The sequence below is a fragment of the Myotis nattereri genome (genome assembly GCF_964212035.1).
Source record: "Myotis nattereri genome assembly, chromosome: 5".
Classification (NCBI taxonomy): Eukaryota; Metazoa; Chordata; class Mammalia; order Chiroptera; family Vespertilionidae; genus Myotis; species Myotis nattereri.
Window position 1 is genome coordinate 26,789,768 of NC_138080.1, and position 25,151 is coordinate 26,814,918.

The 25,151-nt window shown below is 47.5% G+C and overlaps 1 protein-coding gene and 1 pseudogene across 2 annotated transcripts; one reads left to right on the forward strand and one right to left on the reverse strand.

Annotated features, from left to right (window-relative positions):
- Window positions 1-3,019: 3,019 nt before the first annotated feature.
- Window positions 3,020-4,197, reverse strand: ACTL9 (actin like 9; the record flags this gene model as incomplete). Its single annotated transcript, XM_081093029.1, has 1 exon — window positions 3,020-4,197. Exon 1 carries the CDS (start codon window positions 4,154-4,156, stop codon window positions 3,020-3,022), a length of 1,137 nt encoding a protein of 378 aa, XP_080949155.1. The 5' UTR covers window positions 4,157-4,197.
- Window positions 4,198-6,646: 2,449 nt separating this feature from the next.
- Window positions 6,647-9,848, forward strand: LOC308520173 (methyl-CpG-binding domain protein 3-like 1; annotated as a pseudogene). Its single transcript has 3 exons — window positions 6,647-6,824; window positions 7,570-7,697; window positions 9,832-9,848. The product of its transcript is annotated as a methyl-CpG-binding domain protein 3-like 1 (transcript).
- The last annotated feature ends 15,303 nt before the right edge of the window (window positions 9,849-25,151 follow it).

Below are 25,151 nucleotides of genomic sequence, written 5' to 3' on the forward strand. Positions count from 1 at the left end.
GCTCAATAATGATTGATAGGTTGAATGAATGAATGAAGCCTTGGACTGGGGAGGAGAGGACCCAATGCGAACATAGATAAGCTCTGGCAGCTTGTGCTTCTTTTATTGATACACTGAGATGTGTCCAGGCTGAAGGACGAGGTTCTGGTTTCCATTGTGCTGGAGGGCCTGAAGGTAGAGGGTCCTGCCTTCATCAGGACTCCAGGGTGGCTGAGGATGAGGGCAGAGGGAGGAGCAGAGACCCATGGTACACTGTGGGGAGAATGCCAGCCTCCTTCCTATAAGGCTGGACTCCAGACCCTTGCAGGGAAAGGATGGGCTGGGAGAGACCTCTATGGCATCCTCAGGGCAGGTTCCAGAGAAAGCTCCTAGGACCATATCTCAGGAATAAGACAAGGGTCTCAGGTCTATGCATTTCTTACTAAAGGTTATTCTTACCAAATGCTATTCTTGCTAAATGTTAAAATGTAACAGTATTTTACAGACCTAGAAGTAACCTTATGAACTCGACCATTACCCAGTTAAGATGTTTAACTAACTGCAAAGAAACCAACATGCAATTAACAAAATTTGGATGAGTTTCGCCAACTGCCAAGAAGAAATCAACAGGTAATTAACAAAATGGTGTATCTAATCCATGATTAAGCCTCTTTTCTAAGAGACAGATGTGAATCCCGTCTCCTTTACTTGCTGCAAGTAAATAGTAAAACTGTAACAGGGTTGTAAGAAGCCAGCAAAATTCCTAAGTAAGTAGAATAGGGAAACAAGAAATTAAACAAGATCAAACAGTTTGGGCAACTCGAAGCAAAACCTTATAGTGAGAACAAATGGCTAGTCCTCTCCTCAGTAACCGAAGAATGCAGCAAGGGAGGGGAGTTTTAATGCCTCTTCTCCCTAACCAAACAATACACACCTAAATCACCTTGGAACTGCTAAGGCAGGACTGGAAAGGGGGAAGGAGGAGAGAAGAGGGAGTTTTCATCTCACTGTTTAGTAAACAGAGAAGCCAGCAGTCAGGGTTTGTTAAAGATCAAGTCATCAGATGCTTCTGATCAATTCTGGGAAAGCCATTACAAAGTAAAAGGGAGACCTTAAGGGTTACTCTGTACCAAGATATCTGGCAGAGGACTTTTAAAACCTATAGATAGAAAAGTAGAAAAATACTAACCCTCCCATCAGGCTCCCTCCTCACATTAACCGAGAAAGCCCGTCTGTACTTCGTAAGCTGGATGTATTTGATAGATTTGCTTGCCTTGCTTTTTTGGATGCATTTACTGGCTTTATTTCTTTAATAAATTTGTTTACTATATGAGAATGAGAAGGGGGCAGCTTTCTCTCCCTCTGCCTCAGGGGGCTGTCCAATGACACCTTTCCTGGTGCCTATAACGAAGCGCCGAAGGACAACCACGTCTCATTCTTGAACTCTTGAACGGCGAGAGGGGAGGTCCTTCCCTGCCCCAGAAAGCTCCCGGGGCCTTGGTACTTAAACAGCAGGGGGCTGATAGCTTTCAGAGGTCTTGGCTTAATACAATCGATATGATTGATGGTCAGGCAATCAGATCAGCCTAATGAGTTCAAATCAATCCAGTGTTATCTGTTCCCTGCTTGACTCACTAATTCAGTAGTGGTGCCCTGAATAGTACACCCCAAGCTGTGAATCCCTTGAGGTTTGGTAACAGGAACAGGCTGAGCAAGGTCTGGGGAGATGGAGTGAACTTGGACTGAACAACTAGCAGAGTGGAGGGAGATGGGAACAGACAGTAGGCACTGGGGACCTGTGTGGGGGTGGAGGGAAGAGCCAGTGTCCAGGTGATGACCCCACTGGGGTATCTGCCCCAGGTCATGGTGGGCTGGGCGGCCCTCAGAACAACACTGCCTATTGTTGTCTCAACTAATGGGATGGGGCCTAAGGACTGGGTCTGGGGTTGGGTTCTGGGGAGTCTGAAACCCCAGGGTGGGGTCTCCTGGATGTCCATCTTGGGGCAACCCTGGAGGAGAGTCTTTGGGGATCAGAACACAGGGGATGGGCTAGGGCATTAGTGGGGTCACTACTGGATGATTCTGGAGGCCAGAGCCTTCAGGAGGGGCTGAGAGAATCTGTTAGGAGGTTCATTGTGAGCTGGGCCATTCGAGTGTATTTCTGGAGCATGCTTAGTGCAAGGGGTTGAGCTGAGAGCAGAGGGGGCCAAACTGGGACATCGGGGTCTCAGAACATGGTGTTCTTGAAGATACAGATAGGGAATGGGCTCTGGATGGAAGGAAGAATTCTGGGGGAACAAATCATGCTGGGTAGAGTTTTGGGAGAGGTTGAAACTTGAGGAATGGGCTCTGGACACTGGAGGTCCCTTAGGGAGCCATTATAGGGGTGACCCTTGAGCATAACATAAATCTTTGTGGTGTATATGGGAGTTTGGCACTTGTGAGGGGAGACTTAGGGGGCACTCAGAACATCAGGGTGTTGGGTAACGTTGGGTAAGAAGAAAGGGGAAACCAACCCAGAAGATGGGTTTGGGGTGCTCAGAACCAGAGATGTCTTGGCAAGTGGATTCTGGAGGGGCTATGTTTGCAGGCATTAGAAATAGGGGGCAGATTATAAGGGTGGACCCAGGGGCTGCAGCACTCATGGAAAGATTCTGGGAGTGGGGTTTGAGCATTCTGGTACAAGTTCTTGGAGAGGAACCGGTTATGGAAGTGGGTTTGGGGATCTTCGATGAACATATCAATGGTGTGAATTGGGGGAAGTGGGGCTTAAAGCCCAAGGGAATCTTGGGGACTATATAAAAAACAGCAGTTCCTGGGGGTGGGAGATTAAGGTATCCATATCTTGGGAGTGCATTTGGGTGGGGAACTAAACAGAGAGTGCCTTGTGAAGCGCTAATCATGGGAAACGGGTTTGACAGGGTTAGTGGGTCAGCGTCTGGGTGGGCCCAGGAGTGGACCAGACCGGCCCTGGGGAAAGGCAGGGCAGAGCTGGCTGGGTAACAAAGCTTTACTGCCCCTCCCCAAGCCTCTGCCACACTCAGTAGCATTTGCGGTACACGATGTGGGGCCCCTGCTCCTCGTATTGCTCCCTCAGGACCCAGCAGGACTGGAAGGCCTGCAGAGAGGCAAGGATGGAGCCCCCGATCCACACCGAGAAGTTCCGGGAGGGCTGGGCGGCCGCCACCACCACGCGCGCTTCAGGGCGCAGGCTGTGCAGCAGCTCCTCGCGGAAGCGGCCCTCCAGTCCCCGGAAGAGCGAGGAGCCACCGCACAGCAGCACGTTCTGGGCCAGGTGTGCCCGCACCTCCGGGGGCACCTTGCTAAGACTCCGTTCGGCCATGGTGGGAACGCCCACGGGCGACAGCCCAGGCATCTCCGGGGGGCTGAACAGCAGCTCTGGACACTGGAACAGCTCCTTACCCAGCGTGACCGTCCGGCCGTCGGGCAGCTGCAGGCCCCGCCGGCACTCCTGCTCGGGCCGGGCCTGTGCCTTCTGGAAGTCGGGGGCCACATAGCAATAGCTGTGCTTGATCTTCTCCACCACGTCCAGGTCCTGCTGCCCCAGCGGCAAGCCGGAGCCCAGCAGCATCTCCGCCAGGAAGGTAGTCAGGTGGGTGCCCGCCAGGTCCAGGCGCTCGGTGGCGTGGGGCAGGTGGTAGCCCTGGAAGACGGGCACCGTGGAGGTGACTCCGTGGCCCATGTCCACCACCAGCCCGCTGACCCGCCCGTGGGCGTAGACAGACAGCACGGACTGCGAAGCCACGTACATGGCGGGGGAGCGCATCGACTCAAAGGCCACCTCCACCAGCTTCTCGCGGTTGGTGGAGGGGCTGAAGGGCTGGTCGGAGAACAGCAGCGGGTGGTCCTGGGTGGCGATGCCCAGGTCGTGCTCCAGCAGGTGGCGCCAGATGAACTCTGCCGCCAGCCAGTCCACCAGGATGCCGTTCTTTATGGGCTTGACCAGCGTCAGCTCTGGGCGCGCGAGGGCGGCCTCGCCAATGAAAGTCTCCAGCACCATCTGGCCGGTGGTGGCCGGCTTCTTGGGCTGGCAGCCCACGATGGTGGCCACGGTGTAGGTGGGCCGGGCCTGCCCCGCGAAGCCCACCTTACAGGTGCCGGTGCCCATGTCGATGACCACCGCGCTAGTCTTTGGTGGCAACCTGTTGCCCACCATGCTGGGGTGTCCTGCTGTAGGGTCTTGTTCACCAGGATTGAGTTGGGGGTCACCCCGGGCCTGGGGGCCTCCGGGGCTCAGAGAGGTTGGGGTGATTTGTATCTATAGTTTCAGGTGGGTGTGTGGGCTGTTGGGCAAGGCTGACCTCTTTCCTCTGGGGTGTGGGGGAAAAGGTTGAGGTTGGGCCAGGGGCAGGCACAAGCAGAGACAGGGAGAGGGGGCTGGTCTATGACATCAGCCAGCCTTCTGTCCCCTTCAGAGGACTTCACAATGCAGGGCTAGGGGTGGGGTCCTTCACTGCCCCAGAAAGCTCTGCGGGCCTTGGCACTTAAATAGTAGGGGGCTGATAGCTTTCAGAGGTGTTAGCACAATACAATCAATAGGATTGATGATCAGGCAATCAGATCAGCCTAATGAGTTCAAATTAATCCAGTGTTACCTGATTCTGGCCTGATTCACTAATTCAGTAGTGGTTTAATAATAATGATATGCATGTTCTATCATCTTCTTTTCATTTATTGGCTAGAGTATTTTATATATATATATTTCAGAGAGGAAGGGAGAGGGAGAGTGATAGAAACATCAATGATAAGAGAGAATCATTGATTGGCTGCTTCCGCCCCTCTGGGGACTGAGACCGCAACCCAGGCATGTGCCCTGACTGGGAATCCAACCATGACCTCCTGGTTCATAGGTAGATGCTCAACCACTGAGCCACACTGGCCAGGCTAGAGTAATTATTCTTTATGCATCTTGTGTATCATTGCACAGTAAAGAAAATGTGAGTTTTAACACAACCTTCCCTGAAAAAGTTCCCCTAACATATTAAAGTAATAACAGATTACATCAATGGGAAATTCACCAAAAAACCTTAACCTTTAGTTTTTGATTTTGATCTTTCTAATTTGTAAATTCTTTTTTTTAAGATTTTTTAAATTGATTTTTTTATTTCTTTTCCTTTTTTAGAGAGAGAGAGAGAAAGGGAGAGGGAGATAAATATTATCAAACATAATCAGTCTGCTGCCTCCTGCATGCCCCCTGCCCCAGTTAGAGGGCTGAACCTACAACCTAGGAATGTACCCTGACCAGGAATGCAAGCTGGAGCATGGGAGAACAGCCAGCCAACTGAGCCACACTGGCCAGGCTCTAATATTATCTTGACAGCTGACTTATCTTTTGAGATTAGTCCATTTGGGATTATGTAGGTGTACAACCTCATGGCATTTGAAAAGTTAGTCGTGGGATTCTTCGACGATGTTTGTTTCATTGTGTGTGTGTGTGTGTGTGTGTGTGTGTGAGAGAGAGAGAGAGAGAGAGAGAGAGAGAGAGAGAGAGAGAGAGAGTTTATTGCATCTTGAGGTAGAGGTTTTAGGGTAGGACCCTTAGGTTGGGAAAATTTCTCCTGACCACTTTCTGTGGGTTTTATTTTCACTTGTGTCTTGACTAGAATGTCAAGAGTAGCATTAAACAGTTCATTTTATAGAATTAAAAAAATTAATACTCGTATTAGATATAGTAAAAACAAAGAAAGGTACCATAAAACTATGAGCTGGCCCTGACCAGTGTGGCTCAGTTGATTGGAGTGTTGTCCCATACACCAAAAGGTTGTGGATTTGATTCCTGGTCAGGGCACCTACCTAGGTAAAAGGTTCAGTCCCCAGTTGGGGCAACTACAAGAGGCATGTTTCTCTCACATTGATGTTTCTCTCTCCCTCTCTCTCTCTCTCTCGCCCTCTCTCTCTCTCTCTCCCTCCCTCCCTCCTTCCTTTCTTTCTTTTCCTCACCTGAGGATATTTTTGGATTGATTTCTTAGAGAGAGTGGAAGAGAGAGAAAAAGACAGAGAGAAATATCAATGTGAGAGAAATACAATGATTGGTGGCTTGCCTCCTGCACACACCCTGACCAGGGCCTGGGCTGGGGAGGATCCTGCAACTGAGGTATGTGCCCTTGACTGGAATTGAACCCGGAACCTGTCAGTCCACCAGCCAACCCTCTATCCACTGAGCCAAACTGGCTAGGACAAATCTTCTTGATATCCCAGGACAAGGTCACATTTATCCCCAGAGGGAGAGAGGGAAGGTGGAAGTACAGAAGATCAAAGATAATTACCTAACAATGGAAGGCTTCATTTATCATTGGGTTAAATTCCATGTTTATTTCTATAGTGTAAGAGGAAAAGAAGTATAGTGGGACCTTGACTTACGAGTTTAATTCGTTCCGTGATGGAGCTCATAACTCAAATTACTCATATGTCAAATCAAGAAGTGAACGAGTGAGACACGTGATGCTGGGCTGATGTTGTGGCATTCACTGTGACGTTCGCTATGCCAACTAGCGGTGGGGTATCTGAAGCTGGCTCGTAACCCGAATTTTAGCTCGCAACTCAAAGCAAAAAATCGGCTGAGAGACGGCTCATATCTCGAAAAACTCGTTAGTCGGGACACTCGTAAGTCAAGGCCCCACTGTATGATGGTCAAGACTTCACAGAAATGAATTGTGATTATAGAAAGCAATCTCAACCAGAGCCTGGGTTAAGCATTCCATCCTTTTGAGAATGTCCAGTTACAAATCCTAGAGGTCAGTTACTAGAATCACAGCCCATCCTGGCGATGAGGTCAGATGCCATCAGAGGGAGGAACCTTTGGATAAATTCCAACAGGTCTGCTGGCAAGTGTAGGGCGCGGCTATAGGGTTAAGCCTCAGACTGACCTGTTGGCAAAGCCACAAACAAGTCCCAGCTTAGAGGGCACAGTCCTCTTAGCATAATTAGGCTTGACTTTAGGACTCTCCTTAGATCTTATCTGAGTAGTTAATGTGCTGAGGGAGATGGAGCAAGTGCTGCCAAAACAAGTGAAACTCACAAGAACATTGTAACTATGGTGACCACTACTTTGTTTACCTCTGGCTATAAAATAAAGGCTCAGCTTGCCTCTGGATCTCTCTCTCTGTGGCCTCAGCCAGGCACAAGAAGATCCACCTAGACCAGTGATGGCAAACCTTTTGAGCTCGGCATGTCAGCATTTTGAAAAACCCTAACTTAACTCTGGTGCGTGTCACATATAGAATTTTTTTGATATTTGCAACCATAGTAAAACAAAGATGTATATTTTTGATATTTATCTTATATATTTAAATGTCATTTAACAAAGAAAAATCAACCAAAAAAATGAGTTTGCGTGTCACCTCTGACACACGTGTCATAGGTTCGTCATCACTGTCCTAGACCCAGCTTATTCTCTTGGTCTGTCTTTCCTCATCCTTCACCGCCCTCACTCAGGCTTGCGAAACTCTTGGCTGAGCTGGCTCAGCACAGGCAAGGACTCCAGACTGGCAGCAGCAGAGGACAACTGTAAAGTACTTGTGACCTTGCCAAACTGACCCCAGGTGTTCTCGCAGGTGGTCCACACTTCAGCCCCATGCCCACGCCTATCCAGTCTTCAGATTTGGCAGAAATGATTCCAGGAGTTGGTCTGGGTGTCTCTCAGCTTCTCTGTAAACTATTTCTGGTGTCTGAGGAAGATATCAGGAAACAAAAAGAACGTAAAAACAGCAACAGGGAGACTAGGGATATAGCATTGATAGTAGATTGCTTTGGGCAATATAGACATTTTAACAATGTTAATTCTTTCTATCCATGAGTATAGTATATGCTTCCATTTATTTGTATCTTCTTCAGTTTCTTCAGTGTCTTGATTTAGTGAATACAGGTTTTTTTTTATCTCCCTTGTTAAATTTATTTCTAGGTATTTTATTTTTTTATTCAATTATAAATGAGCTATTTAGAAATTTTTCTTTTTGATCATTTTTTTAAATATGAATTTTATTATGATTATATAAATGAAGAAATATTTCATATATTTCTATATAAATTTCATATATTTCTATATATTTCATATATAAATTCTATGAGCAAATGTTGATGTATTTTTTTTATTTCTTATTGATAGTATTACTGATGACCCCCATTTTCCCTTCCTTAATCCCCTTCTACCAAGTCCCTGCACCCCCCCTCCCCACACACACACACACCAGCCATCACCACACTGTTGTCTGTGTTCATGGGCTATGCAATAAGTTCTTTGGCAAATCCCTTCACCTTATTTCACCCAGTCCTCGCCATCCCTTCCCTTCTGATCTCTGTCAGTCATTTCTGTGTATCCATGCCTCTGGTTCTATTTTATTAGTCAGTATATTATTTTTCCACCAGATTCTACATGTAAGTAATATCATATGGTACCTGTTTTTCTCCGTCTGGCTAATTTTGCTTAGCATAATAATCTCCAGGTTCATTCATGCATTCATGCAGTTACAAAAGGTAAGAGTTCCTTCTTTTTTACAGCTGCATAGTATTCCATTGTATAAATGTACCACAGCTTTTTGATCCATTCATCTGCCAATGGACACTTGGGCTGTTTCCGGGTCTTGGCTATTGTAAATAACACCACTATGAACATAGTAGTGCATATATTCTTTTTGATTGGTGTTTCAGGATTCTTAAGATATATTCCCAGAAGTAGGATCACTGGTCAAAAGGCAGTTCCATTTTTAACTTAATGAGGAAACTCCATACAGTGTTCCACAGTGGCTGCAACTTTCTGCATTCCCACCAACAGTGCATGAGGGTTTCCTTTTCTCCACAATCTCCTCAGCACTTATTTGTTGATTTATTGATGGTAGCCATTCTGACAGGTGTGATGTGACACCTTGTTGTGATTTTAATTTGCATCTCTGATGATTAGAGATGTTGAGCTTTTTTTTCATATCTCTATTGGCCAGCTGTATGTCCTCTTTGAAGAAGTGTGTATTTGGGTCCTTTACCCATTTTTTAATTGGATTGTTTGTCTTCCTGCTGTTGAATTGTATGAGTTCTTCATATATTTTGGAAATGAAGGCCTTATCAGATGTATCATTGGCAAATAGATTCTCCCATACAGTGGGCTCCCTTTTCATTTTGTTGATGGTTTCTTTTGCAGTGCAGAGCTTTTTAGTTTGATGTGGTCCTATTTGTTTATTTACTCCTTTGTTTCCCTTGTTCTAGGAGATGTATCAGCAAGAATATTGCTATGAGAGATATCTGAGATTATATTGCCTATTTTTTCCTAGGACTTTTATGGTTTTGCAACTTACATTTAAGTCTTTTATCTATTTTGAGTTTATTCTGTGTATGGTGTAAGCTGGTGGTTTAGTTTCATTATTTTGCATGTATCTGTCCAATTTTCCCAACACCATTTATTGAAGAGACTGTCTTTATTTCATTGTATGCTCTTGTCTCCTGGGGTCCAGCCCCGGGGGTCCAGGGGTTCCCAAAGGTGTGGACAGAGTCGGCGAAGAATGTTTTACACGGAGACAGCGTTCAGAACTCTCTAGCTCTCTTTAGTCTCCGTGGATTTTCCTGTGCCTGGCTGAGGCCACAGAGAAAGATCCTGAGGCAAGCTGAGCCTTTATTTTCTAGTCAGAGGTAAACAAGGTAGTGGTTTCCATAGTTACACTGTTCTTGTGAGTTTCACTTGTTTACACTGTTCTTGTGAGTTCCACATGTTTTTGTTCTTGTTGCACTTCCCTCAGCCCATTAGCTTCCCAGGTAAGATCTAGGAAGCGTCATAAGGTCAAGCCTAATTATGCTTGAGCAGACTGTGCCCTCTAAGCTGGGACTTGTTTGTGACTTTGCCAACAGGTCAGTCCGAAGTTTAACCCTATAGCGGCTCCCCACACTTGTCTCCTTTGTCAAATATTAATTGACCGTAACAGCATGGGTTGATTTCTGAGCTCTCTATTCTGTTTTATTGGTCAATATGCCTGTTCTTGTGCCAGTACCAGGCTGTTTTGATTACAGTGGATTGTAGTGTAGTTTGATATCTGGTATTTTGATCCCTCCAATTTTGTTGTTCTTTCTCAAAGGCTCCACCCCCAGGACCATCCCAGGATGACTTCACTAATGCCCTAGGCCATATCCTGTGTTCTGACCCTCAAAGACTCTCTCCCAGAGTTACCCATGATGAGCATCCAGAACACCCCACCCTGGAGTTTCAGACTCCCCAGAACCCACATCCCAGGACCTAACCCTAACCCTAATCCTGAGCCCTATCCCTTTAGTAAGACATCTTTGGCAGTGACATTCTGGAGGGCTTCTCGGCCCTGTGGCCTGGGGCAGATACCCCAGGTGGGGGCTCCACCTGAATAGTGGCTCTCTCCCCCAACCCTCATTAGGTCCCCAGGGGCCAGCTGTTCTGGGCTGTCTCTCCCTATGTCACCCTATTCCATTAGTTCATTCTAAGTTCACTCCATCTCTCCAGACCTCATCAAGCCTGCTCCTGCAACACAAAGTCCCTGCCTTAAGGACACCCTTCAAGGCCTCTCCTTCTCCATACTGTCCCTACAAGGGCCTAGAGTGGGAGTCCAGCCTCTCAGGATGGGGAAGCTTGGCATTCTCCCCACAGGGTGCCCTGGTCCCCGCTCCTTCCTGCACCCTTGTTCTCAGCCACACTGGCCCCTGCTGGAGGCAGAACTCTCTGCCATTACATCATCCAGCCCATCTAATCCTCCCAGTTGATCAACAAAATAAGAAGCTTCCAGAGCTTATTTTTGTTCATGTTTGGTATTCTCTTCCTGCAGTCCAAAGAATCATTCATTCCTTCATTCATTTAACCAGTCAATATTTAGTGAGCATTTCTCACAAGCTCTCTTTATTTTTTCCTGCTTCTCTCTCTCTCACTCATCTTCCAGCACTTTCTTTTCCAGAGTGAAAACTCATTTATTTGTGGAGAATGGAAATCACCCCACCCATCCCCCACACCTACCATCAGAAAGTGGGTGTGTGTGAGGGCCCTAGTTATTCCCATGTGCCATGTCCCACTGTGTCCTGAGGACTGGACAGGGGCTCTAATCCCATTCCCTGCCAAAGGGTAGTCCTCAGCTGGGAGGATGACCCCACAGTCAGGCCAAAATCTGCAGATCACAAATACGCAGGATTGGACCCCCCCCCTTCTCCCCCTTCCTCCCCTTCCCCCCTTCCTCCCCCCCTTCGCCCCTTCCTCCCCCTCCCCCCCCTTCCCCCGCCTCCTGCCTCACCTCTCCACCAGGGCAACAGCTTCAATCTGCAGAATCAGCAACAACCTTCAGGAGGTTACAAGGTAGTGACGGGAAACATCTCCTTCCTTCCACAAGGGGGCGGAATCTCCAAGCTCAAGACAAATAAGGCCTGGCATTTAGAACCACAATGACTGCAGCAAACCACACATGCCAGACTTCAAGTGAGACCCACCCCACACCACACTGTCAGCCACACACACACACACACTCACACACTCACACTCACACACAGAAGGGATGTGGGACAGGCTGTCGCAAACACTACAGGAAGTGAGGAGGATGCAGAAACACCCACAGCTCGTAGGCTGCTGGGTGGACTGTCATTTAGAATAGACTAATGTTCCCCCGGCTCCAAACCTCATTGGGGGTAGGAATTCCCTCTACAACCCTCGGGTCTTGTGCCATCATATCTGCATATTCCCAGGGATGGAGAACTCACTACCTCAAGTATGTTGTTAGAAACCAGACCACCCCTACACCCTCTCCCCGTCAAACCCCCACCCTGAGCACTGAGAGCACTAAAGGCCCGGATCTCCCTCCCTCATGCCCACACACGTCCCTGGAGTCTGCTCGCTTTGTGTGGATTATGGGGCCTTCTTGGCCTTGCTGTGTGCCTTCCTGTCCTGCTGGGTCATGGAGCAATGGCAAAAGCGTGGGCCCCACATTTTGTCCCACAGAAGTATGGTTTAAGGGGATGCGTGTATGCCAAGGTGATAGGAAGTGGACTTGTGATGGTTAATTTTATGTGTCTGCTTGGCTATGCCAGGTGCCCAAATGGTTGATAAAAGGCCAGTCTAGGTGTTGCTGTGAAGGTATATATTTTTTAGATGAATTAACATTTAAATCAGCAGACTCTGAGTAAAACAAATTATCCCCCACAGTGTGGGTGGGCCTCATCCAATCAGTTGAAGGCCCTAATAAAGCAAAGACTGACCTTGCCCAAGGAAGGAGGACTTCTGCCAACAGACTGCCTTTGGATTCAACTGCAGTTCTTTCTGGGCCTCAAGCTTGCCAGCCCCCTCTGAAGATTCTGGACTTGTCAGCTTCTACGGTTTATCTGTTTCTCTCTGCATCTTATTGTTTCTGTTTCTCTGGAGATCCCTGACTAATATATATGCCAAGCCCCCTGCCTGCCTCAGGACCTTTACCCCTGCTGTTTCCTCTCCTCAGAATGCTTCTTGTCATGTCTTATCTTATCAAAGGTAGCCCCATTCTCAGTATGACACAAACCTCTGATGCTATAAAAGGATGATTAAAACAACTGACTTTATGTAAACATCCAGAAAAATCTGCAAGGTAAATATCACCCTGAACAAAGTCAAGCCAAATGACAACTTAAAAAATAAAGTCAAGCCGAAACCGGTTTGGCTCGGATAGAGCATCAGCCTGCGGACTGAAAGGTCCCAGGTTCGATTCCAGTCAAGGGCATGTACCTGGGTTGTGGGCACATCCCCAGTAGGAGATGGGCAGGAGGCAGCTGATTGATGTTTCTCTCTCATCGATGTTTCTAACTCTCTATCTCTCTCCCTCTCTGTAAAAAATCAATAAAATATATTTTAAAAAAATAATAAAGTCAATAAATAATTTAAAAAAAAATGACAGAGTATACTATAAATAATAAAACAAAGGGATAATGTCCATAACATATATAAAGAGCCTTTGGAAAACAATCAAGAAAAATATTACAACAGTCGTGAAAAAGTCATCAAAGAATACAAATCTTGAGTTCACAAAGAAAGAACAGCAAATGGTTCTTTTCTTAGTCACAGGAGAAGATTCTCAACCTGATAATAAAAATGAACATTAAAACTATACTGTGATACCATTTTTAACCCATCAGATTGGCAAAGATCAAAAGGTTTGATAACATGTCGTGTAGGTGAGGCTGTGGGAAAATTGGCAGCATCTTGCAGTGATGACAAAGAAGGAAATTGGTACAAATCCTATGCAGGACAAGTTGCAATATCTACTTAAATGACAAATTCACACACCTTCTGACCCAGCTCTCACACCTCCAGGAATTTCTCCTTCAGATACAATCAGTCTTATGTGAAATTACTTAAGTGCAGGTATCCAGTGAACACTGAAGCACATACAACGTTATGTGTTTTCAATGTTATGTGCCGATCCATGAGAAAGGGTTAAATAAATTTCATTAAAACATAGAGAAGGCTACACATCTGTGAAAAAGAAGCCAGAAAGCTGTGTTCACTGACATGGAGTGATCGCCAAGATATATTTTAAGTAAAAACAAGAAGAGGAGGAGGAGGAGGGGGAGGGGGGGAGGGGGAGGGGGAGGAGGAGGCCTGGAATGATCTGTTACTATTTATCTAAAAACAGGAACAAATGAATGTGTAGATATTTTTTAAAAGGCCTAGACCCGTGGTCGGCAAACTGCGGCTCGCAAGCCACATGTGGCTCTTTGGCCCCTTGAGTGTGGCTCTTCCACAAAATACCACGTGTGGGTGCGCATACAGTGCGATTGAAACTTTGTGGCCCATGCGCAGAAGTCGGTTTTTGGCCTGGGCGAGTCTATTTTGAAGAAGTACTATTGATATTTGGCTCTGTTGACTATTGAGTTTGCTGACCACTGGCCTTCACTATTTCTGGAAGATCTCACAAGAAACCTGAATAGTGGCTGCTTCTATAATAGTTTCTAAGATTTATTTCATTATTACACACTAAGGAGCAATCCTTTTTAGACATTTCCTCTAATTGCCTCCCATGAACATTTAATACTGCAGATCGATTGTATACCTATTTATATATTCTGTGTATATCTGCACTTTATACATAAAATCAGATTTTTTTGCCCACTACCAGAATCATTGTATACCCTCTTGGGTGTGATAACACCCCCATTGAGGACTGGAGGTCACCAGGGGCCTGGGCATGGAGGTGGGCAGGAGATTCTCACTGCCTGCCCTTTTGAATTATTAGAATTTTGAATTGTGTGAATGTATTTTATAAAATATGGATGTTTACTTAAGTTTTTCTGGCATCACTATGGCAGCTCTGTTTTCTTCCCTCTCCCGAGCTGTGCTCATCTGACTTCTGTTTGATTCCTTGTCAGTGGCTGGTGTCACCTGTCTCAGTCATGAGTTTTGGGGGAGCAGGGGCACCGTGTGTATCATTCACCTGGCACACAGTCACGCCAAATAAATGTTTTCTGAGTGACTGAATGAATGAGCCACAACATTGGCTGAGCTGAGAGGCCTCCTCCCAAGTAGGGACCCCTCTCCCTCTCTTCCTCCTGACATTGGAGTCAGAGAAGACTGGATTTGAATCATGTCTGTTCACATGCTGTGTGACCTTGGATGCAACCTGACCTCTCTGAGCTTCACTCAGCACCTGTAAAACAAGGGTAATATCAGTGCTCACTTCAGGGGCCTTTATGAAAATTAAACAAGATCACACAGGCTGTGGTTGTATTGGGGCTGTGACTGGCAGGAGGGGTGTGGTTCACATTTGCCCTGTATATTTATACATTGTTTGAAAGTTTCACAGTGCAGATGGCTACAAAGAAATACATTTTTAAAAACCATTTTGAGTAATGAACAAAATGGACTTGCTCAGTAGACAGTAAGTGCCAAATAGATGGGGTGAGGTTGCTGTTTTGACTAGAGAGTGCCAGATAGTATCCCAAGTCCGCCAGCCAGCCGCTGCCACTGAGACCCTCCCCCAAGGGTTTAAGCAGAGAGAGGACCCACCAAGTCACCTCCCAGACCTCGCCCCAGATCCAGATCCCCTGTTCTCTGGGGCACCCAGGAGAGGAAGTGTTTGGGACAGGCAGGTCATTCCACCAGGCACATCGCAGACTGGGTGGAGATGAAGGTTTGCTGAGTGATACAGGGCCCAAAAGTGCAGTGTCAAAGCTTGTCTTTATTTTCATATTTGACAGCTTGTTCATCTTAACATTTTTATGCTTAATTTGGCTTTTTAAAGTATTGCATTGATGCCAGGGACTGGGGGAAGGAACTGTCACTGAATCCTATGCTTTTAAAGGGGGAATTGAATGGTATGGAGACAATCTCAATCCAAACCATTGTACAGAAATATGATTTACTTTATAAGCCCAGAGATCAAGCGCACAGCGTGGTGAACAAAGACAACAGTATTGTATTGTCGTCATCAAACTGGCTAGGAGACTAGAGCTAAGTTTCTAAAAAGAAAAGATAATTATGGAATGTGGTAGAGGTGCTAATTATCCCTAATATGACAATCATCTGACAACATATAAATGTGTAACATTACATGTGGTACGCCTTAAATTTAAACATGATTGTCAATCAAATATATTTCATCTAAAAAGGGAAAGAAACAAATATTCCCCTTACATTTTGCTCAGGGGAAGGCCTCACCTGCCGGCCCTAATCCAGCCCATCAACACAGACACCTGGAGGCTGGAGGAGCTGAGCCTGTTTGCAGGAGGCTGGCCCAGCGGGGAGAGACCTGAAGATCAGGCTCCTGGAGACTATGGTCCAGAGCTCTTCAAGAGGGGAAGCCACAGGGCGGGGTGTCCATGGAACCCAGGAAATCATTGCCCTCACTGCCCTCAACTGCACTGCCTCTGCCCCAGGAGCAAGAGGGACCCGGCCAACATCTCACCTCAGCACAGTGGATTCAGCCCAGCCCAGAGGAGGTCAAGTTTCATTCTGGCAGAGAAGGAATTCTGGTTTGAGCAGAATCTTATACACGTACATACACACCACCTACCCCCTCACCCTCAGCTGTCACCTGGGCCTCCTGACACTTTGTGGGACAGATGCGGCTGCCAGATATGGGAAAGTAAAGGGAGGGAAGGCTGGGCCTGGTGACAGAGTTCAAGATCAGGGGCTAATTGATTTGCCCAGAACCCCACTAATGGCTGACCAAGCCACTGGGCAGTGAGTGGAAAAGCTGGGCCAACCCACCTGGTGGGTCATCTTACCTCCTGGGCCTCAGCTCTTCCATCTCCTTCTCCCCAGCCCCATGCCTCTCCCCAGTCCAGGTTGCGACCCCCATCCCTCCATGGGCACCCAGTATTTCCCCCTCTCCTTTCTTGTCTGTCCCACATTTGGGAACCCCGTGAATCTCTTCTACAAAACAGAATCTGACCACACCCCTCCCCTGTTCAATATCCTTTGATGGCTCCCCGAGCCTGGAGCTAAACAGTTTCCCCAGAACACCATTGACCACTGACCCAAAGCCTCCTAATGCCATGGCTCCCTTGGCAGTCTGCGAACCATTCCCACATGCCTCTTTCTGTCCTGGAAGGCAGCACTTTCCCTCTCACCGCAGGGCCTTTGCATGAGCTGTTTCCTCCACCTGAATCTAATGCCCCACTTGGGCAGCAGGGGGAGAAATCTGTTTATGGTGCTTGTTGAATAGAAATAAACACATTATAAGTCAAGTATTCAGAGGCTCCCCTTGTTCTTAAAGGATGTAGGTTCCTCCTTGTGGGAAAAACAGAGGCTGATGGGCTGTTTTCAGCCCCCCAGCTTCCAGTTCACCCTCATGGTACCCATACCCATCTATAGTGCCCTCCTCGGGGCTCTTAGGCCAGGTCAGGTTCCCCCACCTCACAACTTGGTGACCCTGTTTCATCAGCAATCTCTCATTTATGGGCCTTCCAAACCTTTCCCTCTCTCTCTGCCCATTCTGGCCACTTCACACACAAATAGATAAATAGATAAATAGATATAGATACAGAGATAAATATATAATATATAACAGATATTATAGATATAATTATATATCTCTATATTTATAGATTAATAATATAAATATTATTGACTATAAATATTATTATATATAAATGTATAGATAGAGCCATCTATATACCTATTTATATCTACATATAGAGTGAGATAGAGAGATAGAGCTATACATTTATAATTGATGGTCCTGGCTGGTTTGGCTCAGTGGCTAGAGCATTGGCTTACAGACTGAAGGGTCACAGGTTCAATTCTGGTCAAGGGCATATGCCTGGGTTGTGGGCTTGATCCCCAGTTAGGGGCGTGCAGGAGGCAGCCGATCAATATTCTCATCGTTGATGTCTCTCTCTCTCTCTCTCTCTCTCTCTCTCTCTCTCTCTCCCTCTCTCCCCTTTCCTCTCTGAAATCAATAAAAATATATTTTTAAATAATTATAATTGATGGATAAATAGGTAGATGACTGATAGGTGATAGAGTGATATAGAGGTAAATTAGATAGATAGAAGATAGATAGATAGCTGGATAGATAAGAGATAAATAATTAAATAGTTAGATTCATCCATCCATCCCCCATCCTAATGGATCCGTCTCTGGAAAATGCTGGTTTACCTGTGACAAGGCCAGCTCAAAATTCCCATTCTTTGCCTCATAACTGATTAGCTGAACTGCTTGTCCCCACCAACCAATCAGAACAAAATGCTTGTTAACTGAGCTTTGGTTAAGCTCCTCTCCTTTCTCCAGACTTGAACTTAGCACCCCTACCTCGCACCCCTGCCAGCAGACAGCCCCTCCTGAGGACAGGCAGTCCAGGGGTGAACATCCTCTGATCTCTGTCCAGTTCCCCATCCCCCATCCCCATCCTTTCATCCCACCTTCCACACACCTGGTTCTTTCCAGCCTTGTCCCCTCCTATTTAAAAGAAAAAAAGGCTTTTTGCCCTTACTCTGGAGAGGCCTGCAGACCTCCTGTCAGAGCTCTCTCTGAGCACAGTCCTGTCCTCAGCCCTTGCAGAAACCCTCTGAATAAAGGCTCTCCTGACTAAGTCCTTTATTCACAGCCACAGGAAGTATTTTGGACTTTTTCAAGAAGCAAGAGGGAGCCATGGGAGGGCTGAGAGCAGGGAAGGGGCCTGGTGAGAGCAACCCAGTGGATTGGGGGTTGGGGTGGCAGGGGAACCCTGAGGAGGGAGCTGGCAGCCCAGGTGGGAAGTGGGCGGGTCCAAGCTGCATTTTGGATGGCAAGGGGGCAGAAGCATGAGAGTGAGTGATGGTTCTCTGGAGGTCCCCAAACCTTGGGCACAATCATTTCCATGAATTTTGCAGTTTGTGGCAAGAACAGCCAAGGAGGGAGGCTCAGATGAGGAGGGGAGAGTAAGTTTGGGGCCCAGTGTGTGTGGTGAGGACCCCAGGATACTCATCCATCAGGGAGGCTTAGAACCATAGACCATCAGAGCCTGACTGGGGAAACTGAGGCACAGAGCCTCTCAGTGCCCTGAGGCTGTCCAGTGTGTCCTGCCCAGAGCTGGAATTTGAACCCACGTTCCCTGCCTCTCACACCGGCCGGTCCCACTGCTCTCCCCTGCTTCCTGAGGAACTGGGACTTGAGTGACTCCTGGGTTTGACAGGGGACAGGAGTGAGGGCATTCTGGGTGGAGGCACAGCAAGGGTAAAAAAAGTGTGGAGGCCGGAGCAAGGGAAAGCAAGAGGCAGGAAGTGGGTAAAAATAGCAGACCGCATGAATCAGGGCTTCCTACCTGCCAGAGGCTACGCTAAGTGCCTGGCAGAAACTATTATCTTCATCCTGTAGGAGGGAAACTGAGGCCCAGAGAAGTGATACAAAGGCCTCAGAGCCCTGTGTCTGGGGATCCAGGCTTGGAGGGGCAGGTCTAGCCTTTGTCCCTTTCATACCTCCCACCCAGGCCCCTAGACAGGAAGGAAGACAGTGACCAGGACAGCCCAGCCAGAGAGTGGAGGAGGGGCCAAGCCAAACCACAGATGGGATTTCTCAGAATTTACAGTATGATGGGGGAGGGGAGGCTGGGGCTGCCCCCGGCACCTGCACAGCAGCAGGGAGAGAGCGGGCCATGAGGAACCCCGGCTGTGAGCTGGCACTCCACACTTGTAGGCTTATGAGAGGGGGCTACCCTCTTTCCCATTTGCCAACTCCCTTGAGCCTACAGGCCCCAGGACAGGGCGTTGGGGGCCACATACGGGGAGATATGAAGGGACTCCTTGCACACCCAGGCTCTATCATATGTGTGCATGTGTGTGTTTTATGCTTCCACTCAGGCCCCAAGCACACATGTGTACATGAGTGTGTTGTTTCACACATGCACAGGTGAGTGGGAGTGTGTGTGTGTGTGTGTGTGTGTGTGTGTGTGTGACCCCCACCCAGGCAGGCCCAGGCACATCACCCGCAGTCATTCCCATTCCCTTAGGGTCCTGTGTCCAGGCTGGGACCCAACAGGGGCTCATCCCCTTCCATCTCCCTGCGCCTAGTTCCTTCATCTCTCTCCTCCTTTCTCTCTCTCAGATCGCCACCTGTCCTCTGTGCATGGCAGGCTCATGGCATTTTTTAAAATGTAAGTCACATAACGAAGTTTACGTCTTAAAGTGCACAATTCAGCGGCATGTCGTGCATTCACAAGGTTGTTCAGCCACCACCTATATATATATATCTAGCTCCAAAACATCTCACCCCAAAAGGAAACCCAGGACCGATTTAGCGATCATGCCCCTTGCCCCAGCCCCCGCAGCCGCCGACCTGCTTTCTGTCTCGGTGGACTTATTTCTTCTGAGCAGCTCATAGAAGTGGAATCAGAATCATGTGGCCTTTTACCACTGCCTTCTTTCACTCATGTTTTCCAGGTCTTGGTTCAAGTGTTACCGCCTCCGAAGGACCTTCCTTGACCTCCCCCGTCCGTGAATGCCGCAGCTCTCTGCTTCATAAGCTCACGTCTCTCAGCTGCATATGACGTATTCCTGACCTAGCTGTCCACTCAAAGGTTATCCACCTCCGTCTTAAAGCATAGGCTCAGGAAGGCAAGGGATTGGTTTCATTCTCTCAGAAAGTTGTGAATAAATGAAGGCATGAATGAGGAATGCATGAAGGACCCATGGGACACCCTCCTTGTCTCCCCCTGCCCCATCATGTGGTCCCTGGCTCTTTGTCGAATCTCAGATACAAGTCAACAATATTTAGCGCACACCTACTGTGTGACGGGTCCTGTACCAATCACCAGGGCTCCTGCACTGCATGGACAGGCTCCCTGTCCCTGTGACATCTTCATCCTCGAGGGGGAGACAGACTACCGATCTTGGGGACACAGGATTTAACTGCTGTCAAAGTTGTTACTAGGAAGACCAGCTGTTCATACTCAACTCGTTTATTTATTTAACAAATATTTATTGAACAACTACTATGTGTAGCACCAGCATAAGTAACCACAAGTATTTCAGAGCGGATGTTCATGGAAAGCCTTTCCTTAGGAAGTAGCACGTGAGCCAAGACCTAAACGTGGAAAAGGGGACTCCTGTAAAGGCTGAGCATGTTAACACGGTGACAGAGGATTACCAGACTTAGTGGGGTGATCACATTGTAGGTATAAAAATATCTAATCTCTCGCCAAACCGGTTTGGCTCAGTGGATAGAGCATGGGCCTGCGGACTGAAAGGTTCCAGGTTCGATTCCGGTCAAGGGCATGTACCTGGTTGCGGGCACATCCCCAGTGGGAGATGTGCAGGAGGCAGCTGATCGATGTTTCTCTCTCATCGATGTTTCTAACTCTCTATCCCTCTCCCTTCCTCTCTAAAAATTCAATAAAATACATTTAAAAAAAAATATCTAATCTCTAACTGCACACCTGAAACTAATATAACTTGTAGACTATTGTATACCAACGATACTTAAATAAAAATAATTTTTAAAAATAATAAAATAAAACAAAAAGGACTGAGGGGAAAGCATTGCAGCAGAGGGAACAGCAAGCAAGAAAAGAGGCGGAGAAGCAGTTCAAGGAAGAGAAAGTTGGCCGTGATGCTAGTGCAGTAAAGAATAAGGAAAGGGCTCATTTGCCATTGGTTCTGCGATGTTAGGCAAGGTATGTACCCGCTCTGAGCCTCAGTTTACCCATCTATTAATGAGGATAATTGTAATGAGGCCTTTTGCAGAGGATGAAACAAAATCCAAGGCACAGGCGCCGGCCCGGACCAGGTGGCGGGAAAGGAGCCCACGTGTCCCAGGTGACAGACAGCCCTTGGCGTTCACGGTAACCGTGTGGCAGGTGTAATTCTCTACCTCCTTCTCGCCCTGTGGTCTGTCAGGGCTGTCCTCCCCACTGTCACAGGCTGGCGCGCCCTTATCTCCAGCTCATCTCCAGCTCTTCCTGTGTGGCCGAGCCCACCCTCCCACGCTGGTCCAACATGGCTGTTTAGTAGAAGGCCGCTTTATACAGAAGAAAAGAGAAACATCTGCCTTTTCCTCCCATGATTCCACTCCATGGAGCAGCTTTACCTGCCCCTCCCTCATCTCTCAGACAGAGTCAGAGGCAGGGACTGGATGGCATTTTGCTCAGAGTGCGGGGGCCTGTGGGTCGCCTGTGGGGGGTGGGTTACAGCAGCACTGTGGCCAGTCACCCCCTCCCTCAGATGATGAGCCAACTCTCCTGTGCTTGTGGGGTGGGTTTTCCTACTTTTCACTCAGCCTCACACATCGCAGGATGGAGGGGGGCTGGCGGGACAGTTACAGGAGAACTATGCTCACTCAAAGAGGAAGACAGAGTCCTCACCTGCACCCACAGGCCCTGCATGACCTGCCCCCCATCACCTCCCTGTCTTTACCTCCTCCCTCTCTCCCCAGCCAGAAGGGCCTCCTCCATGTTTCTCCAACCCGTCAGGCACTTTACACAGACTGTTCTCTCTGCCTACTGAGTCCTCTTCCCCCAACACATTCTTCACTCCCTCCAGTCTCTGCTCAAATGTCACCTTCTTAACAAGGCCCTTCCTGGCCTCTTTATTTTAATTCTTATAACCCACCCACCGTGGCCTCTCTCTTGCCCCCTACTTCTTTATTCTCCATGACACTTCCCACCATAGACTCTACTATGCTTTTTCCTATCTGTCTCCCCCACTGGGCTGTAAGCACCAGAGGCAGGAACCACATTGATTTTGTTCACTGTTCTTTCCTCAGTGTCAGGGACACAATATGTGATCAATAAATATTTGCTAAGTGAATAAAGGAATTTTGAGAATAAATGAATGAATTGCTATTATGGTTGAGCCAGAAATTTAGCTCTGAGCCCCCTGGTAGCCAAAGCAAAAAGGATTACATTCACCATGAGAATAAAGCAACCCAGTTCACAGGGAAAGGCCCTGTACCAAGCCATGTATGTACTTCTTCTCATTTACTCTTCCTAAGAAGTCCCTCAAGGGAGACTCAGTGATGTGTGGAATGCTGGTCCTAAACCATCTGCTAAACACTAAGCCAACTTTTACCAACCAGGATTATAAAAATATTTCAAGGCCCGTCTCCTAGGAGGTCTGAATTCAGGAGTTCTGTAATTAAACAAGTATCTCTAGGTGATTCTTTTGATCAAGGAAATTTGAATAATGGCACTTCATACAATAGAATAAAAGAGAGATGGAAATGTGAAATGTGAAATGCCTAAATGTGAAAAGCAAAATTTAAAACATTTATAGAAACATTTAGGAGGCTATCTTTATGACTTTGAGACATGGAAGGATTCTTAAACAAGACAAAAACTATACAAATCAGAAAAGATTGATAAATTTGGCTATATCTGATTTCAGGAAGGAAGAAACTGAAAAGACAAGTAAAAATAATGTTCATAAGTGAGAAAGGATGCATATCTAGAATAGAAAAAGAGCTCTGATAAATCAATAAGGAAAAGGTAAATATCCCAGCCGAACAGGCAATTATAGATGGGGAAACCCAAGTGGCCAACCGATTTTGGCAAAGATGTTCAACAGGTTAAAATCATTTTACACACCGGATTGTCAGAAGTCAAACAGTCCACCAAAACCAACTGTCGGCAGAACATAAACTTCTTTTACATTCTAGGAACTGTAAAGTGGAAATACCACTGTGTGGAACACTTTCGCAGTCTCCAGGTTGAGGACCGCTATCCCTTAGGATCTGTGATTCTACTCAAGTGTATCCACCATCAGCCAACTTTGGCCCACAGGCCAAGTCCAGCCACACCAGTTTTGGGAAATAAATTTTATTGAAACACAGCTCCACCCACTTGTTTCCACATTGTCTGTGGCTTTCCAGCTACAATGAGTGAGCGAAGTAGATACAACAGTGGCTGTCTGTCCCACAGAGCAAACACATATTCACTTTCTGACCCCCATACAGAAAAAGTTTTCCAGCCCTGTTCTGAACTGATGCTTCTCGAACTCTACTGTGTATATGGATCTCCCGGGGAGCCTGGTAACATGCAGGTTCTGAGTCACCGTCCTAAGTGGGGCCTCAGATTCTTCATTCCTAACCAGCTCCCAGGTGAGGCTGTGGCTGCTGGTCTCTGGACCATGATTTGAGGAGCAAGAATCCAGGGAACACAGCAGTCAGCCAGGATGTCTCTGTGAATCCTTATAGATAAGACAGACAATGTGGCCTCATTGGCACCTTCAACTCATTTTCTGTCTGCCCCTGGCATCACCAGCGGATGGTGCAGACTTTCATTCAGTGTTTATTGCACCATTTACAATGGCTAGACAGACCCAAAGCAGGAAGAAAGGTCATGTATTTACAGCCAAAGAGATCTCACCAACCTTCAAGGATGGGTGGGAGAGGAAATGGAACACATGGTTGCACAATGTTTTAAAATGTAGTCCCCAAAGTCAATCATGATTGTGACAGACATAACCTGAGGGGCTGGTGGATGCTGCAGGGTGGGGCATGGCACTAGAGTCCTTTCAGCCGCTCTCAGGCAGCCACATGGAAAGTGGCCAGCAGTCCATTAGCTTTTGGCAGGGGACACGGAGCCCAACACAGGAGAGTAATCGACACGTCTAGAGTCAATGTTCTAGACATTCGGACAAGTTTCCTTTGGCAAACTCCTCAGTCTGGAGCACGTCCTCCCTTATCCACTCCTTGTTTGACACATTCTGGAAGCTCAAAAAATATTTCTTGATAAACTATATGTATTTGATTAATAAGAAATGATTAATATTTGATTCCAAGAGCCATCTTATTTAAATACCATTGACAATAATAACAAGAGCAGGCCAGGTGAAGGGAATTTTGAAGAATGAGGGTACATTTCCCCTGATGATTGCACTGCTCTGGGGCTGGGCACCTGAGAGCTTTCTAAGAAGAGAGGGAAGAGAGGGGAGTTGACACTTGTTCGACATTTGCTGGGTCTGAAGTGTTATACACACAATAAGTGAGATTTCATATTCTCAGACCATCTGAGGAAGTGTGGTGATCTCTACTTTCCAGAGGAAAAGCCAGAGTCTCCTTCCACCCCCCAGCTGCTTCCAAGCAGGGGGAAGGGAGAGGGAGGGGTTCTGAGTGACCCCCTGAGGTAAGAGCGGGCTTAGAGGTAGAAGTTGGCAAGAAGCAGGTTTTCACTCTAGAAAAGGAGTGGTGTTGGGGTTTTGCAGGCAATGAGTTCTCCATCCCTAGACTGGGCGGCCACTCATCGGGGACCTTCCTGATGTGGAAATTCTATGATTTGCTTCAGGCAGACAATTCTCTGGCCTTTTGCAACTGGTGCTGGAAGGTCAAAGCGGGTGTGAGTGACCTAAAGGCGGTCAGCGCTCACTCCCCCTGAGTCCATGGGGTGTGAGTGTGCTGGGCCCAGACACCTCAGACACCTCGGGGACAGTGGCTGGGTGGCATCACCAAAAGCACCAAGCCACCCACATCTCCCAGCAGCACCTCCTTTCCTCTCCCCTTAGGGCTTTTTTAACGATCCCCTCCGCCAGAAGCAGAGCTGCATTACAGGCTTCAGAAGGACCAGCCAGGGCAGCTGTGCAGCATCTTTGTGTGGAGAGTTGACTCCTCGGCACCCCCGGGCTACTCCTCCAGCTGTGAGGGCTGGCTGGGGAGAGACAGGCCAGCGGCGCCCCCTTCAGGCAGCTCTCCTTCCTACCTCCCCATGACACTCTTGGGGGATGTGAGGCTCTAAGCCAAGCTTAAAGGTCGGGGAGAAGGCAGGGCACAGGGGACTCCCCACCCACCTGTG